Below are 15488 nucleotides of genomic sequence, written 5' to 3' on the forward strand. Positions count from 1 at the left end.
GTTACGCGGCCCTTGAAAAACCTCCATCCACCCACATGTAACTGCTGACGACGTTGCTCGAAGCATTTACAAACGGGCCAACAACACCGTTCAGTCATGGCACCCACGTGCTCGACGCCCTGATGTTGATCAGCGCAATCTTGATAGGAGTGGATCAATCTGCCAAAGGTGTGAGCGGCTCCACGGAAAATCGAACCACAATGACGAAGGTTCCCTTTTTCGGCATCCATCCACGCATAGTGTGGAGTGCTTTAATGTCTCTGCTTGGTACCAAGCCAATGGGTTGTACCTGGCTTCCTACCACTGTTCCATCACTATTCACTCACTTGCTCGCCAATTCGTATAGCAGTTGCCCTGTGTATGCCCGCTCCTCGATGGGGTGGTGAGGCAGTCAATCATGCCTCGTAGTGATGAGAAGCGGTATGACTAAAGTTGATTCATGCTATCACTTACACGGTCGAAGTACAGGGTTATACCTAAAGTGCTTTCTATGCACTTCAAAATCGTGGGGAAACATGAGGATCCATAACACCATTTGGATGGTCCAACCAAGAGCCCCATCGGCTTAAGCATGTTGCGGCGTTGGCATGATGTGAAACGACCTTCTTGAAGATAGTTACACGGTTAGCTAGCTACCCACGTACATCAGGGTCTTGATGAACAGGGAGCCATCCCTCATCACCCAACCACATTTGGAGCATTTCGCTGCTCCGAGGCATATTATGTGTACTGCCGATGCATGGTGTGTGGGCATATATATATTATTCGCGCCTCGCTAACACCAAACAGTTATTAAAGCCGCTGCGGCGGGAATGTCCCGACCAATGCCCTCACCTTTGGGATCCAACAAGAAGAACACACACAAACCAAGACGCCAAGGATCTTGTGCTTGGCTTGCTTGGCTCTTTTTTCTTAGCCACGAGATCCGCTTCACCGTTTTCTGCAATTGTTTCGTGCTTCGCTATTCGCTCTTTTGCGGGCGACTTGGCAATACAATTGCTCCTGGTGGAAACGGACGGGTAGGACGGCACCGTGTCTCCCTTTTCTGACCACAGGCTGGCTTGGGAACAGGTGTTTTGTTCTTATTCATTGTTTTCTTGATCCGATGAGCTTACATACCTACATGAGGGCTGTGTGATTTGTCTGTTGGTGCTTACATGGGTGGGAGAAGGTGATAAGGTATTTCCGTTTATTGTGGTTCACATGCTCCACATATAAAAGCGAACAAAGAACCGAGTTGGAAATGTATGAAAAACGAAATGGGGCTGGAGATGGAATCATTTGAGTGCAACGTGGGGGTCAAACGGTCAAGAAGATGAAACCCATCTCGATTGATCGAGTGCTGTCAATAATGAATGTGAGAGATCACAAGCCCGCCGTGCTCAGCCGTGGTAGACATGTGAAGCAGGTAAGATAATGTAAGCAATATTGCACAGTCAGCGTGGCAGTGACTTGCTGGTCTCGTGGGGTATGAGGGGCTCGAGGGGGGAAATACCACCTTTTGATATTGGGAAGTTTTGGTGTCAAATTTCATGATATTGATAGGAAGTGTTGGAAGCGTTTAAATAGGTAGGTGAGTCGGGTTGGGGTTTCATTGACGGGTGATTATCCCTGGGGTTCGGACTTGGCTGCAAGGATGTGTTGGCGGATCTCGGAGCAGGTCGTCTTGAAGATCGATGGCGGCGTGGTGGGGATGAGGTTGGTAGAAGAGGCGGAAGTAGGTGATCAAAGCTTGTTTGGGTTGACTATGAAGGATGTAGACTAGCATTGATGCCAACTCAAGGTAGAATAAACCTTACACTTGACCATCTAGGATGCATATATCGAGCATCAACAAAGTCGCAACATCGAAACGCCTGTCTGAGACGGCATAACTAAAAGATGCTCCTTTTCGAAGAGGATGGTGAGCCAAATCAAGCGTTGTACCCACAACACCTTTCTCGAGGTGTCGACAATATTTGCAAACCCCTTCTAGATAGGATCTGCGAACTCTTCATTCTGACGGCCATCTAAACTTTGGTAATAAATGACAATGTCGATTGTCTCTCGTGATTCCTCGCTAGGTGCTTATAGCCCCTCCCTTGTTGCATGTGCCCTCGTAACATGGTTTCACGTTGTTCGTCATCTGAGACAGAGCTTGTGACGAGGAAGAGGCCGTGGCTATAAGATCAATATTGACTAATGGAGAAGGAACAGGTCCGTTGAATGGGGACGGAGTCACATATACACAGGTACTCAGGAAGTCACCGTGTCGGTATCTCCAAACTTAACACTCCTCTCTCGTATCCATCAACCTACACTAGGCCCATGGATCCCATACATGAAGCAATTTAAATGTACTATTCATTGATGGAGGATAGGTCCACCTACCCAAAAATGCTCCCATGCCAGATTGACCACTAGTCCATGATAAGCAACCTCATTGTACGAAGATTCGAAATGAAGAAACAAAGTTTCTCGCGAATCCATTGTGTAAAAGTGATATTATAGAAAAACAGAATGGACCAATGCTCAAAGACAACGGGTGAGTCTTGTTTGCCAACACACGACACCGACTGATGGGCCAGGGAGCGCATGAATGGAAGGTCTGGGGATCAGAGTTGATCTCAACCAGGCGGGCATTGGACTATTGATTCTTCTCAAATTGCTAACTACCTGGCTGTGCCGGACATGGCTCACTTCCTCACAATCCTCTACAACAGCACTAAGGATAATCCCCAGCCTGGGCATTTATCCGAAACCATGGACCACAACAACGTGGCGCCTTCTACCGAAGGCTTGTTCCCCTCCCAAGAAAGGCTTAATTCAAGTGGAATGGAGATTGGTTTTACCCCCTCCAGGCTGATTACGCCGCATTACCCCACGATAATATATGGGCATGGGAGGCGACGCCTGACCGGCCGGGGGATTGGTGCATCTTGTGGTCTCTCACATCTGCCGATGGCGCGATGGGCCAGCTCATGGCTTGTTATTGATGAGCCGTGGCATAGAGTTGAATCCGAGGGCGACGTAATATGGGACCGGCTGCTTCCGAGGCTGGGGTGCAGTGATGAGGCACCTGGGTATAAAGGAGGGAAGATGACTGTGCTGGCTGATCCTGGATTCCGGACTTTTGGGGTTGTCGCATCTGGAAAAGCATTTGTCTAGTCGCCATGTTCTCGACTTCGTTCCTCGTTCTTGCGTTGGCCGCAACAGGCCTAGGACAGGTCGTGGTACCAGAAGGGTATCGCAAGGTGTACATCACCTCGGCGGTCGACGCCAAGTTCGTTATTGTACCAAAGGCACCGTTGCCGGCGAAGGCTGGTACGGGTGTTGTCGTGTCAGTGTTTCCAACCCCCGCCTTAGAAAACACCGGAAGTTAACCAAATCTCCCTGCCATAGTCAGATCAGGAATGACAAGCCTGAACAACAGTGGTATCTCAAGGATGGTACCGGTGTTAGGATCCAATTGGCCGAAACCAACCTCTGCCTGGATGCCGGTGCAAAGAGTGCGTGTCGAGAGAGTCTGCCCACAAGAGAGAGAGCAAAGCTGATATCAAGAAACAGGTAACTGGAGAGATATGGGTACGCTCACCCTGAAGGAGTGCTCCGCTACCGAGCCGGCGCAGAAGTGGAACGTCATGGCAGATGGCCGCATCGCGTTGGAGGACTCACCCCAGCCCCGTAGGCAACCTTTCTCCTTGACCAGAAAAGGAATCCAAGACAGAGGCTGATGACCAAACAGAACAATGCGTCGATCTGGTGTACATGCGCGCTACCCCCAACAACGCTGTCGGCTTGTATACCTGCGCGGGGCTCGGTAACACTGGCGCAAAGGATAAGGGCATCAACTGGCCGCTGGTCAACGCGACGGCTCCATGAAGAGTGTCGACAGTTCTCTCGTTGTCGGGTAGGTTGAGGTGACATACCTGTGCGAGTAAAGGCAGGTGGTTGAAAATGTGAAGCATAACCGGTAAAATTTCTTTCGAATACAGAGCATCAAGGATGCGTAGAAACTGGCCGCGAAACGTAAAATTCAGCTGGGGATTTCGGTGAGCAACCCCTTGATGTCCGCGTGACCTGGGCTTCTGCTGTTCAAACCTGAATTTTTAGGCTTTCCCCTTTGTGCTTCCATTGGCTTCTCCTTGCGGTTGCTGTTGTCATGAGATAGTACCTTGTTGACACCATATCGGAGGTTGTCGTGCGATTCCAAGGCAGGCAGGTAGGATATCAATTCATGTGTCTGTGTAGGCATTTCTCCCAGACTGAAGAACAGCAAGTCTTGAAGAAATGCGTGATCCAATGGACGATTGTGCCGCAGCGAGGGCTATGCAGTAGCCCCAGGGGAAAGAGATAAGCTACCTTGAGCTACAGCCAAGACCCCAGAGCCCGGCAGAGCTGAGCCATCAACACCAATCAGAAGAACGACTTCTCCCATTGATCGTGATAAGATAGGGGTGAAAGGTACCTGTGTGTATCGGAGAGCTCGCCGGTCCAGGAGGTGGTGCAACAACAAGACAAGCCCAGTGACGCAGTTGCTCGTTCCCTCGTCGACTTTCGCTTCGCCGTACTTTTCAACCAAACCAAACCATCAAATCCCCATTTCCATCCTCGCTCCCAGCATATTCTATTCTAGTTATCTCTTTTACACAACATTTCCTTTTCCCACTTACAGTCTTCTTGAACGCTCTTTGTACGGCCTTCAATTTGCTTGATTGCCCAAACCACCCCGTAATTCGAGAGCGCTCGTAGTAGCGCTCTCGAGCCCCAGGTTTCGTCTGATGGCCGCTTCTGGTGAGTTTAACGGGCGCGCGCAGACACTTGTGGACCACCGCATCATTCCAACTTTCGGGTAACCAGCTTGCTAACTTTATTGCCTGCGTTAGACTTGTCGGTCTCGGACCGCTCGACAGGCAGAGCGTCATCGTCGGACGAAAGCGAAACGTCCACCATCCGTACACGCACCCTCGCCGAGCCCTCAACTGCCCTCACCGTCCCCACCGTCGATCCCATTGGAACACAGGTAATCGAAACCGAGAAGAAACACCGTAAATATAGTCGCCGCAAGTTGAAGGGTCTGGATACCATCGCCGACAAGAAGACTCGGATTGAACAAGAGGTGGGACATGCAGCCGGTGGAGCGGGGCCCTGCCCACCTGGGGACTACTCTGCCGGCTTGGAGCTTGATGATGAGGACGAATCTGCTGTGCGCCACCTAGCTATAGAGAACAGCCCCCTGGCCGGCCGTACCGAGGCTATGTTGTTGACATCCACCGCTGTCATCTTTTTTGCCGTTCTCTTCAACGAAAAGGCATGCAGCAAGGTGTTGCTGATCCCGTCCATCGCTTTTTTGGTGATGCTTGGCAGGGTCTTGTCCACCCATGCAGCCAATAATCTCTCCGCCTTGCCAGATGCACCCCTCCATTGCGTGACCCAAGGGCACGGCAGCGACGGCGCGTTCCGAGCCCAGATTGGCCTGCCAGGACACCAAGTACCACGCTGGGCTACCGGGACAAAGCTCCGCTATGTCATTTGTGCCGAGACGTTTCCCCATCCCGAGGACGCAGCCCTTGCAGCGAGCAACCTCGCCCAGGCCATCGACCAGTTTGCAGATGTTCCCGTCACCTTTGAGGAGGTGACCCGCAACACCAAGGCCCACTTCCGCGTGGTCTACAAGGATCCCGTCTGCGCAGACGAAGCCAACGTCCTTGCAAGCGCCTTCTTCCCCAACAGGGGATCCCGCAACACACGCACTCTTCACATCTACGCCCTGGCTTTCCGCAAGAGGCACATCGGAAGCCAGGTGCAGGTTCTCGCCCACGAGGTTGGCCATATCTTGGGTCTGAGGCACGAGTTTGCCCCGGAGTCAGCAGAATGCCGCTCGTTTACCTACGGCCGCCGCAACCCCGATAGCATTATGAGTTACCCCGCTGATTGGAGCACAGCCAAGGTGACGCAGCAGGACATTGATGAGCTGAGGGGTTTATACTTGGACACACGCCTATTTCTCCAGGACGACGCCGGTGATGACTGGCACTTCCAAACCATCACCCCGCGCCCGTTCTTGTACCCTTACGAGAACACGCGCAGAAACTGGGGCTTTATGGCAGCCTTCTGGTCGTTTAGGCGGTTCCAGAGGCACCAACAGGGAAATGCCGCCGCACGTTAGAAACAGGTACGTTCCGCGAAGCCTATAAAGATCATCGCAGAGAGCATGGCTGGTGCTAACAATCATTGTTTATCTAGGTGGTGGTGATACTTCCAATGCCTTAATTAGTTGATCTTGAAGGTTTACGACTGGCTATGTGTATAAACACTAGTATATATGCATTTACGTCTATTCTGGCAATGTCGGAAAAACGGGGGCTTGAGGGGATTGCATTAGGTTGGTGGGACGGTTGGGGCTTGTGGTGAGAAATGGAGTGATGAGTAATGGAAGCGTGGAGTTTGGGTATCGTGGGGTTCATGCAAGCAAGCGTGCATACAGCAGGTTGGTCACTGGGCATTGGGTTGGGTTTTTCGCTTCGTGTACTCGGCATCTGCTGGATTTTGTTCTCTTCATCTGGGTCTATAACACTCGTTTACTGCACGACCATAATTTATGGAGGTAGCTTGGGTACTTTACAATTTACATTGTCGGTTAGAAAGGGAGAGACTATTGGTAGAGCCTGGTTTATCACATGTGTTAAGGGTAGGTCAGCAGCTTCTAATGGGTGAAAAAAAATGATGAGACTACCTGATAGCAGATAAAATAAAACGATAATGTACAGCTTCCTTGTTATTAGATCCCCTCTTACCCCTATTTACCCCCGCTGTTCCTGTTCACATCTTACCCCTGAAACCACCTCCTCTTCCCCTTTCCCTTTCCTTTCCCTTTACCCTTACCCTTGCCCTCTCTCGGCTCGACAATAGGGTTGTAAAACCTAAACTTGTTCTGCGGATCATACTTTTGCTTCAGCGCCCTCAACCTCGCCAATCTCCACGGCTCTCGCCCGTACACCGTCTCCAAGTCCTCGTACCCATTGGCATAGTTGACATAGTTGTTTTCCGTCCGCGTCGGCTGCCCCGCATTCCACATATCCTTCACCTCATTCGCCCACTCCCACGCCAGTTCCTCGAGAACAGGATCGTTTGGCGGGACGACACCGTTGAAGAGCATCAGATGGTGGTCAGACCGGAAGGGGTACGCGGCATCAGCCGGGTTCCTGGCGCCTACACCGGCGGTAGAGTACCCCTCGTGAAGGATGCCCGCGCCGGCGGCTAGGGTAGGATGGGAAATGGCGCGGGCGCGGAAGCCGTTGTAGATGAGCCGCTCGGCGGTGAGGTTGTAGACTTGGAGGCCGGCGGTGGTGGTGATGCGCTTGTTGCCTTTTTGGCAGATGAAGTCATCTTCGGCGTTGCCTTGGACTTTGGAGACGCCGCTGTAGGGCACGTCGCCTTGCTCGTTGTAGACTGATGGGATGGCGTTGAATTCGGCCAGGAGGGCCTCTGCTTCGTTGGCCGGGCCGCGGTAGGCGAATGTCCAGGAGAGGATCGGGTCGGTGGTGGAGACGGTGGTGTTCATGAAGAAGAAGCCGAAATTGAGGGCCATGTTTACCGGTGTTGAGCCGTTATTGTGGAGGCGGTTGAGGGAGGTGAAGACTCTTTCGAGCTGGGCGCCGGTCCAGATGTAGTTGTGGTAGTGCCAGGTGTCGGGGCCGCGGGGGAAGATGTTGAGTTCGAAGGAGGTGACGATGCCAAAGTTGTGGCCGGCGCCTTTCATGCCCCAGAGGAGGTCTGAATTGCTTGTCGGGCTGACGCGGATGGCTCTGCCGTCGCCGAGGACGACGTTGAGCTGGAGGAGGTTGTCTACCACCATGCCGTAGAGGCCTGGGGTTATTTGTCAGCTCAAAGTCTCATGTAGAGGAGCGGAATCTGACAAGCTCACCTTCATGTCTTCCATGACCGCCCCCCAACGCAGCCCCAAGGAGACCGACGCAATCGCAGGAACCGGTGGTTGTGACAAAACCCCGTTCCCAGAGGTATTTGGTGACCAAGCCGCCGTAGACACCACCTTGGAACCAAGCAGACTTTTTATTCGGCTGGATGGTAATGGTTCTCAGCAATGCCATGCTAATTTGAACGCCAGTGAAGGTTCCCAAACTGGCACTATTCCCGTGGCCGCCATTAGTGGCCAGAAAATCGATGCCGTTGGCATTGCAGTATTGCACCTGGTCTCCCTGTTAGCAACCATCACCTAACAAAGAAACCTCCTTGATAGCTTGAAACTCACAATCTTGGCCACATCTGCTTCGCTTGCAGGTTGAACAACAACCTGGATCTGTGGGGGGGCAAATGTGTTCCATCTTGCTGTGGTAGCAGGGAACTTCCCATCGCTAGGTCCGAAGATGAGCGTGCCGGGTGAAAGACGGCTTCCGAGCTCCCTTCTCACAGTATTGGCGTCCAAATCGGCCCGAGTTCGAGCCTCAAGTTCGGAATACCTGGGGACTGAAAGGGCAGCTGCCAAGTTGAGGTGGACAAATACCAGCAACAGGGCGGTGGCAAGCCTGCCCCAAGCAAGTGAGACAAGACCTCTCATATCGAAAGGATCTACCGAGTGTGGAGGTAAATACGACTTAAAGCACGGCCTTGGCGCGCGTGGGGAAAACGTGGGAGGACACAAACAACGAGAATCCGATCTGCAGTGCACCGTTCGTGCATAAGACGGAGGAGTTAATCAAGGCTAGATGGCCAACTACTTCATCCTCCAAACCTACGGGTTCCGATGCTGGTATTTGAAGGGCGAAATGGGCTCACTGTCCACCACCCCCAGCTCTACACAAACCGAACTCAACTGAGCTCAGAGTGGAAAGGCGTGAAGCCGAGCACACCATTTCCCTCTTACCCTGTCCTCGTTGGACGCCACAAGCGTTGGTAGCATGTAAGAAAAAGGCTCACATCTATCCGTCAGGACCAGGCTAGTGAATGCCTCACGCCTTCGCCGGGCAAGCGATGTGGTTCAATATTGAAAGTTCCAACCTATCAAGTTTGGTGGCTCTAAGCGAGAGACGCCTCCTGGTGGACGAAAACAGGACAGTCTGTGATTCCTTCTGGTCAGATTGACATGATACCAGCAGGCTGGTAGCTGGATATGGTTAGGCGATGCAGGAACAAGCCTCATTGCTACATCTGAGCTCAGCTCCTCTGTCAGGCGAAGGGTGGGTAAGATGATACGTTCTCCTGCTCGGTAACCTATCAGATGAACTTGAGTTCTATGGGACATCCGGTGACTGAGCCGGGGAGCCGACCAACGCGGATCCTGATTCCCTCTGGGACGCTTCTGGGACCATGGATCCTCCGTCCTATCCACCTTCCAAACATAGCACCCTTCGAGAGCATTCGACAGAAGAGCTTTCCATGGAACTTGGCCAATCGTCTGGCTCTGATAGCGAACGTCACGGAGCTTCTGTTCCGTATTACTGCAGGCCAACAAGGGCATTCAAAGTTACCTGGGCAGGGATTGTGCACGCTCAGCCCGGGTGATCACAAGCCGAGGAACTGAGTCCGAAGGCAGACGTTGACACGGTCTACCTTCATGCTGCCGCTGTCACACGCGTCAATGTCGTGAGCCAATCCCATCAAGTCAAGTCTGAGTCCGATCACTTATCTTTCCTGCTGTTTTCCTGAGCGGAATCTGTCTGCAATCAGGGGTACAAGGTACATCAAAGAAAGTGATCGTCCAAGCATGCTCGATACGAAGAGCATCGGCGATAACAACAAGCGTGTCCATTGGATGTCGCTTTGTGGCTGCAGGATTGCTTCGGCCGATGCAAGTGCAAGGGGCCTGGTACCCTTCGGCCGAAAAGATGGCTTTGGCTTGGCTTCGGCTTGACTTTCGGGTAGGGCTGAGAACAGGGGGTCTGGGGGGGGGCAATCAAAGCCGTTGTGCCTGTGTTCTCTCGGCCCGAACTGCCACGGGCCGAAGCGCAGATCCGATCGTGGTCACACCTTGGCGGTTGACGACAGCGCTGCGAGTTGCGCCGTCTTACTAGACGATGTGCCCAGAGTCTTGGAAGAGGGGTGGAAGAGGGGTCTTCAGGAAAGACACGATGTGCGCGCCCGGATCTGCTTGCTACTGACGGGTACCCGGGACAGCACTACTCCTCCAACTTCACGACAAGCCAGACATCACCAACTTCACCGTCGACACAATGGATCGTCTCACCTCCCTCTTTGAAGATGACTCCCCACACCGCTACCTCATCGCTTTGGCGACCGTCCCAGTTCTGCTATTCGCCCTCTACCAGTACCTCCTCCCCAAACCCATCCCCGGCATAGCCTACAATCCCTCCGCTGCCAAATCCCTCCTCGGCGACGTCCCCGAGATGATAGCAGAAGTAAGCCAAACGGGCGAGTTCCGCGTCTGGTGCGCCAAGCAAGTCCGCAAGATGAACTCTCCCATCTGCCAAATCTTCATCAAACCCTTCTCCCAACCCTGGGTGTTGCTCTCCGACTTTCGCGAGTCGCGCGATATCCTCACGCGGCGTCACAAGGAGTTTGACAAGTCGAGCTTTTTATCGGATGGCATGGCCTGCATGGGCGCGTTCCACGGCATTTACATGACCGATCACAAATTCAGGGCGAACAGGCAGCTGATACAGGATTTGATGACGAGCACGTTTCTGAATGGGCACGTCGGGCCGGCGATTTACAACAAGGGGTCGGAGCTGATGAGGTTGTTTGAGATGAAGGTGAGACTGGCGAGGGGGAGGCCGTTCAGTGTGAAGAAGGACTTTGAGTATGCTTCGCTGGATTGTATGTTGGAGTTTGCGTTTGGGAGGAACTGGGTTGATACGGCTGTTGGGGAGCAGGTCAAGGTAGTGGGAGGGTTGACGGAGGAGAGCCTGGTTATTCCGGTGTCGGTTGATGAGCCGGTCGACTTTCCGCTCGGTGAGATTGTGGACTTTTTGAAGTCGGTGTATGAAGCGCCAGAGATTGTGGAGAAGACGATCAATGCGATCATGCCGAAGCTACAGACATGGTGGTGGTCGCAGCAGGGGTGGTACAAAAAGATCTTTGATGACAAGGAAAAGGCGATGAAGGCCCAGGTTGCCATCGGAATCAAGAACTTTCAACAGGGCAAGATCGAAACGGGTGTGGAGCATATGCTGATGAGAGAAGCTGCTCGGGCAGAAAAGGAGGGAAGAGAACCTGATTTTGAGAGCCAGGTTTTCAGAGATGAGGTTTGCTACCCCCTTGTGTCCTTCTTTGACTTGAGCTAATAGTAGGAAAGCTATTTGGAGATATTGTCGGAGGTCACCACACCACGTCTGGTGCCATGATGTGGCTTACCAAGTATCTCACCGATGACCCCACGATTCAGTCCAAGCTGAGATCTGTTTTGCACTCAACACTATCTGCGGCCCACCAAGAAGGCAGGCTGTTTACCTTTGAAGAGATCCGCCACGCCAAACTGCCCTACTTGGACGCCATCATTGAAGAAATGCTTCGCATCAATGCCGTGCCAGTTACCCGTGAAGCCGTGGTTGACACCACCGTTTTGGGGTGTCCGATCAAGAAGGGAACGCAGGTCTTCTTTATGTCGAACGGCCCAGGCTTTTTGTCGCCTTCTTTCCCAGTGGATGAAGCAAAGCGAAGCGATACATCCAGGTTATCTAAACGGGCTAACGACTCTTGGGATGAGAGGCAGGACCTGGCAAGATTCGATCCCGAGCGTTGGCTGGTGAGGAAGACAGATGGAACAGGTGTCACGGCTGATGATGTCGACTTTGATGGCGCAGCTGGGCCTCAGCTGGTGTTTGGTCTTGGGCCTAGAACATGCTGGGGCAGGAGGTTGGCGCACATGGAGATGAAGGTGATCATTGCCATGTTGGTGTGGACATTTCAATTGGAGAGAACACCACCAGAGCTCTCTGGATATGGTGGCTTGGAGGGTATTGCTCGTGTTCCCAAGAAATGTTATGTTAGGTTAGTGAAGCTGTAGAAGCAGTTGGGTACAAGGAAGTATAGGGGAACCATTTCAGTGGCTCGCATAGCTTATAGTAACTTTTACATCCATTGTCCAGCTTTTTTATCGGACACGTGTGTTACTAATCTATGTCTAGTTAATCAGTCATACCACTCCCCCTGAGCAAGCTCTCATACCCCTGCTTCCACACCTTTTGCCCGTGCCCGCCAAAGCCGACCCCAATCTCATCACTGATTGACCCATCCTGCTTGGTGTTTTCCAACAGGTCAAAGAACTTGTCGATGTATTCGTCAAGCGGCATAGGCTGCACCGCCTTCTCAGGCCCGCCCTGCAGCGCATCGGTTTGCTCTCTGTGATGAGCATTCAGGGGTGTGTCGACATAGGGCGGTGCGACTTCAACAACGCTCATTCCTTTGACACCAGTTGCCTCAAGCTGCCAGCGTAAGATCTTGCAAAAGGACGCCACGCCGGCTTTGGAAGGGCAGTAGGTTGGATAAAATGGAACAGGGAAATACGCCAGCGAGGAGCTCGTAAGGAAGATGTTGGTTTTGATGCCTTGTTTTGCAAGAGACAAAAGATGAGTGGCAAAGGCCTGAGCGACAAGAATAGGTGCAACCAAGTTGGTTGTTAACTCTTGAATGGCTTCCTGGGCGAGATTGGGGGGTGGATTTTGGAAGATGTCGTAGTGGTTTTGGATGCCGGCGTTGACGAAGACAGTGTCAAGCTTGGGAAAGTGGCGGAGGATACCGTCAACTTGGGGCTGCAGTGAGTCGAGCTGGGTGAGATCCCACTGCGAACGAGGGGTTAGCGACAAGTATCATGGCAGTGTTGGTGGGGCAATACGTGCAATGCGGTACTCCAGGCCTTCAAGCTCGTTGACAATCTGCTCTAATCTCTCTCTGTCTTGCTCCCTTCCAGTAACGATGACCTTTTTACCCAGGCTATGGAATCGACGAGCTGTAGCCTCGCCGATCCCGCCAGCTGCTCCGAGGATGAGAATGGTGTTGATACGGGACGACATTTCGTTGGTATAAGTGGAGTCACATCAACGGTCTGCGGAGTGCTGCGGGGAGGATTGGTGCCATATGTTTACATCAAGATAAGGTAGATACAAGATAAATCACCTCCAGCTCACCCCACAGCGGCCAGGTGCTGCCCGTGCTGATACTTGGAGTAGGACCTTCTACTCCACGCCCACTGGCTGGTACTACGCTGCAGATCGATCGGCTTTATTGGCCAACGACAAGAAGTAATGTCGGCCGAAGACGAGTGGGGCTGTCATGAAGGGGTCTGACCAATCGGAGCCCCACGTGGCACTTGCACCAATTCTTTCCTAAAGCAACGTCTCTTGAGGACATGGAGCAGCCGAAACATGGCGGGTGCTCTATGACGTCTGTTCATTGGACACGTGAAAAAAGACTTGTCACAGAGAACCGGGCATTGGGCACAGTGAGAGCCGTTGGGTGTCAATACATCCAATCATTGATTCAAGAAGTCGTAACACAAATAAATACCAGACACAAGGCTACCCCAGCCTGCCTCCTCCTCCTCCAGCCCAAACACTGTCTCAGCGCTTGAGATAAACCTCCAACAGTCCTAACGGTCCATTGTCAAAGACATTCCTAATCTCATACCGCGAATCAGCCTCCTTCAGCAACTGCTCAAACTCGGCCTTGGTCCTCTGCTTTCCACCACAGTTCACAATCATGACCGAGTCAACCTGTCTGACGACACGCTCTTGGTGACGGGGCCAGACACCAGGCTCGGGGATAATGATGTCGTTGATCAGCAAAGGGGTGTTTGGGCAGGAGTTTTCCAGGCCAGGAACGAAGCCCTTGAAGATCCTGACGACGTCCTTGTCAGCCCAGTTGTGGGTGCACTGGCGGATCAAAAACGCGGCCGCGTCCTTGACTGGTTGCGGGTCGAAGAAGCTGTGCTTGGAGTAGGTCACTCTGTCGGCGAGCTCTGGCGAGAGGGATTCCTTGCCCTCGGCGAGCATGTCGGCGTTGCTGTCCTGCACGATGCACTTGATGTTGGGGTAGGCCTATTTGAAGTCAGTGACTAGCAAGTCCGTCGCTAACTCTCACCAAGAAAACACATACCTCAGCCAAGCTCTTGCTGATGTGGCCATTGCCTCCTCCACAGTCAACCACTGTGCCGTTGAGGGCACCCCAGTTGAAGCTGTCGTAGAGAAGGTAGTCCAGGTGTCGGTCCATCTTTCGGAGACCAGCCATGGCTTTGGCGAAGCGTCGGGCTTTGGCGGGGTCGTTCTTGTAGAACTCAAAGATGCCAACGCCGTGGCGGGTCACGAAGGGGTTGAGGTTCTGGTGGCATTCGTATGGGTGAGCCTTGAAGGTGATGTTGCAGTCGGCGGCGGCCTTGAGCATCTCATCGAGGCTGTAGTGGACCACGGAGCGGAGTTCCTCATCTTGCTGCATGAGGAGGGAAGTGTTGCTGTGGGAGATGACCCTTGGTTGTTGCTCCTCGAAGATACGATAGGTCATCAGTTGGCGGATGATGCGCCCCGTGCGGTCCGCGTCGAGACCGGCCTTTTCGGCAAGCTCATCGATGGTGATGCTTCCATGCGCAGGGACGAGTTGGAAGAATTCAAAGTCCAGGGCAACCTACCCATGTTAGACGTGGCCGCCGGAGATTCAGGGAGACACATACCTGAACGAGACCAAGATCATAACCGGTGCAGCAGAACTCTCTCAGCCATTTCCGGGGACCGTCAATGAGGCGTTGTAGGTCCTCTAGACTGGTCTTGAGGCCGGCGTGGATCTCACGGTATTCCAAGGTGGCCGGAGGATCTTGAGATTCGAGTGAAAATGTGGGAGCCACCAAGTTGTTTGCTTGGAGATATTTTGTGAGATCCTGTGTGAGGTTGAGGATGTTTTGGGCCAGGCCCAGGATAGATTCGGATCCTTGAGTAGCCATGACGACAGGGGTATGTATCGCAATTGGTAGCAGATAGTCTCACAGACGCCCGCGAGCAGTATGATTCTTTATAGCAATGTGCTGACTTTTGATGGCTTTGTTTTGGTCTTATTCACGAGTATTGATATCTCGAAGGCATCACATGCTAGAGGCAACATCGCCCGATACGTCTCTCATGTTATGTATGCCCCTGCGCACAGTGCAACATCAAGTCTTGAGGGCCCTGCCGGCATGGCTCATGCAGCCCGGACCTCCCCCGCAGCGTGGCAAAGCCGGCATCGGGCATACCCGCCCGGGATTGTATCGCGGAGGCAGGGTTCATCCGTGCTTATCAGTCCCTGGCTTATCAGGCTAAGGTGGTACGGTAGTGATGGTTAAGGTACACGAAAGAGCTTCGGCCGATGCGACTATCGCTTGGACCGACAGCAGACAGCCAATCCCAGATGCAGCTACAACCATCTACATCCTAAAGTAGCCTTGCCGAGGTAGTGACTAGATCGGACTGTACATCAGCATACTGGAGATACAGTATATAGCATCAAGAATGAGGCAATATCGGACTAGTATACGTGGACTGGCCACTATGTTGAAGAAGTGATATCAA

At 52.7% G+C, this 15488-nt stretch overlaps 6 protein-coding genes across 6 annotated transcripts; 3 read left to right on the plus strand and 3 right to left on the minus strand.

Annotated features, from left to right (window-relative positions):
- The first annotated feature begins 1821 nt into the window (after window positions 1–1821).
- On the plus strand, window positions 1822–3987 carry QC764_610270 (uncharacterized protein). The gene is made up of 4 exons (XM_062949507.1): window positions 1822–3319; window positions 3382–3488; window positions 3547–3663; window positions 3725–3987. The coding sequence occupies exons 1-4, from the start codon at window positions 3153–3155 to the stop codon at window positions 3859–3861; spliced, it is 528 nt and encodes a 175-aa protein (XP_062798258.1). The 5' UTR covers window positions 1822–3152; the 3' UTR covers window positions 3862–3987.
- A 317-nt stretch (window positions 3988–4304) lies between these two features.
- QC764_610280 (uncharacterized protein) lies at window positions 4305–6603 on the plus strand. Its single transcript, XM_062949508.1, has 3 exons — window positions 4305–4773; window positions 4866–6154; window positions 6226–6603. Exons 1-2 carry the CDS (start codon window positions 4761–4763, stop codon window positions 6146–6148), a joined length of 1296 nt encoding a protein of 431 aa, XP_062798259.1. The 5' UTR covers window positions 4305–4760; the 3' UTR covers window positions 6149–6154; window positions 6226–6603.
- A 205-nt stretch (window positions 6604–6808) lies between these two features.
- QC764_610290 (uncharacterized protein) lies at window positions 6809–8557 on the minus strand (the record flags this gene model as incomplete). Its single annotated transcript, XM_062949509.1, has 3 exons — window positions 6809–7848; window positions 7907–8198; window positions 8252–8557. 3 exons carry the CDS (start codon window positions 8555–8557, stop codon window positions 6809–6811), a joined length of 1638 nt encoding a protein of 545 aa, XP_062798260.1.
- A 1460-nt stretch (window positions 8558–10017) lies between these two features.
- Window positions 10018–12011, plus strand: QC764_610300 (uncharacterized protein). The gene is made up of 2 exons (XM_062949510.1): window positions 10018–11201; window positions 11252–12011. Exons 1-2 carry the CDS (start codon window positions 10170–10172, stop codon window positions 11960–11962), a joined length of 1743 nt encoding a protein of 580 aa, XP_062798261.1. The 5' UTR covers window positions 10018–10169; the 3' UTR covers window positions 11963–12011.
- Window positions 12012–12083: 72 nt separating this feature from the next.
- QC764_610310 (putative secondary metabolism biosynthetic enzyme) lies at window positions 12084–12968 on the minus strand (the record flags this gene model as incomplete). Its single annotated transcript, XM_062949511.1, has 2 exons — window positions 12084–12737; window positions 12795–12968. The coding sequence occupies 2 exons, from the start codon at window positions 12966–12968 to the stop codon at window positions 12084–12086; spliced, it is 828 nt and encodes a 275-aa protein (XP_062798262.1).
- Window positions 12969–13397: 429 nt separating this feature from the next.
- Window positions 13398–15023, minus strand: QC764_610320 (uncharacterized protein). Its single transcript, XM_062949512.1, has 3 exons — window positions 14618–15023; window positions 14050–14571; window positions 13398–13991 (listed from the first exon to the last, which is right to left on the minus strand). The coding sequence occupies exons 1-3, from the start codon at window positions 14882–14884 to the stop codon at window positions 13515–13517; spliced, it is 1266 nt and encodes a 421-aa protein (XP_062798263.1). The 5' UTR covers window positions 14885–15023; the 3' UTR covers window positions 13398–13514.
- Between the last annotated feature and the right edge of the window lie 465 nt (window positions 15024–15488).

The sequence above is a fragment of the Podospora pseudoanserina genome, chromosome 6, assembly GCF_035222485.1.
Source record: "Podospora pseudoanserina strain CBS 124.78 chromosome 6, whole genome shotgun sequence".
In the NCBI taxonomy this organism is placed as follows: domain Eukaryota; kingdom Fungi; phylum Ascomycota; class Sordariomycetes; order Sordariales; family Podosporaceae; genus Podospora; species Podospora pseudoanserina.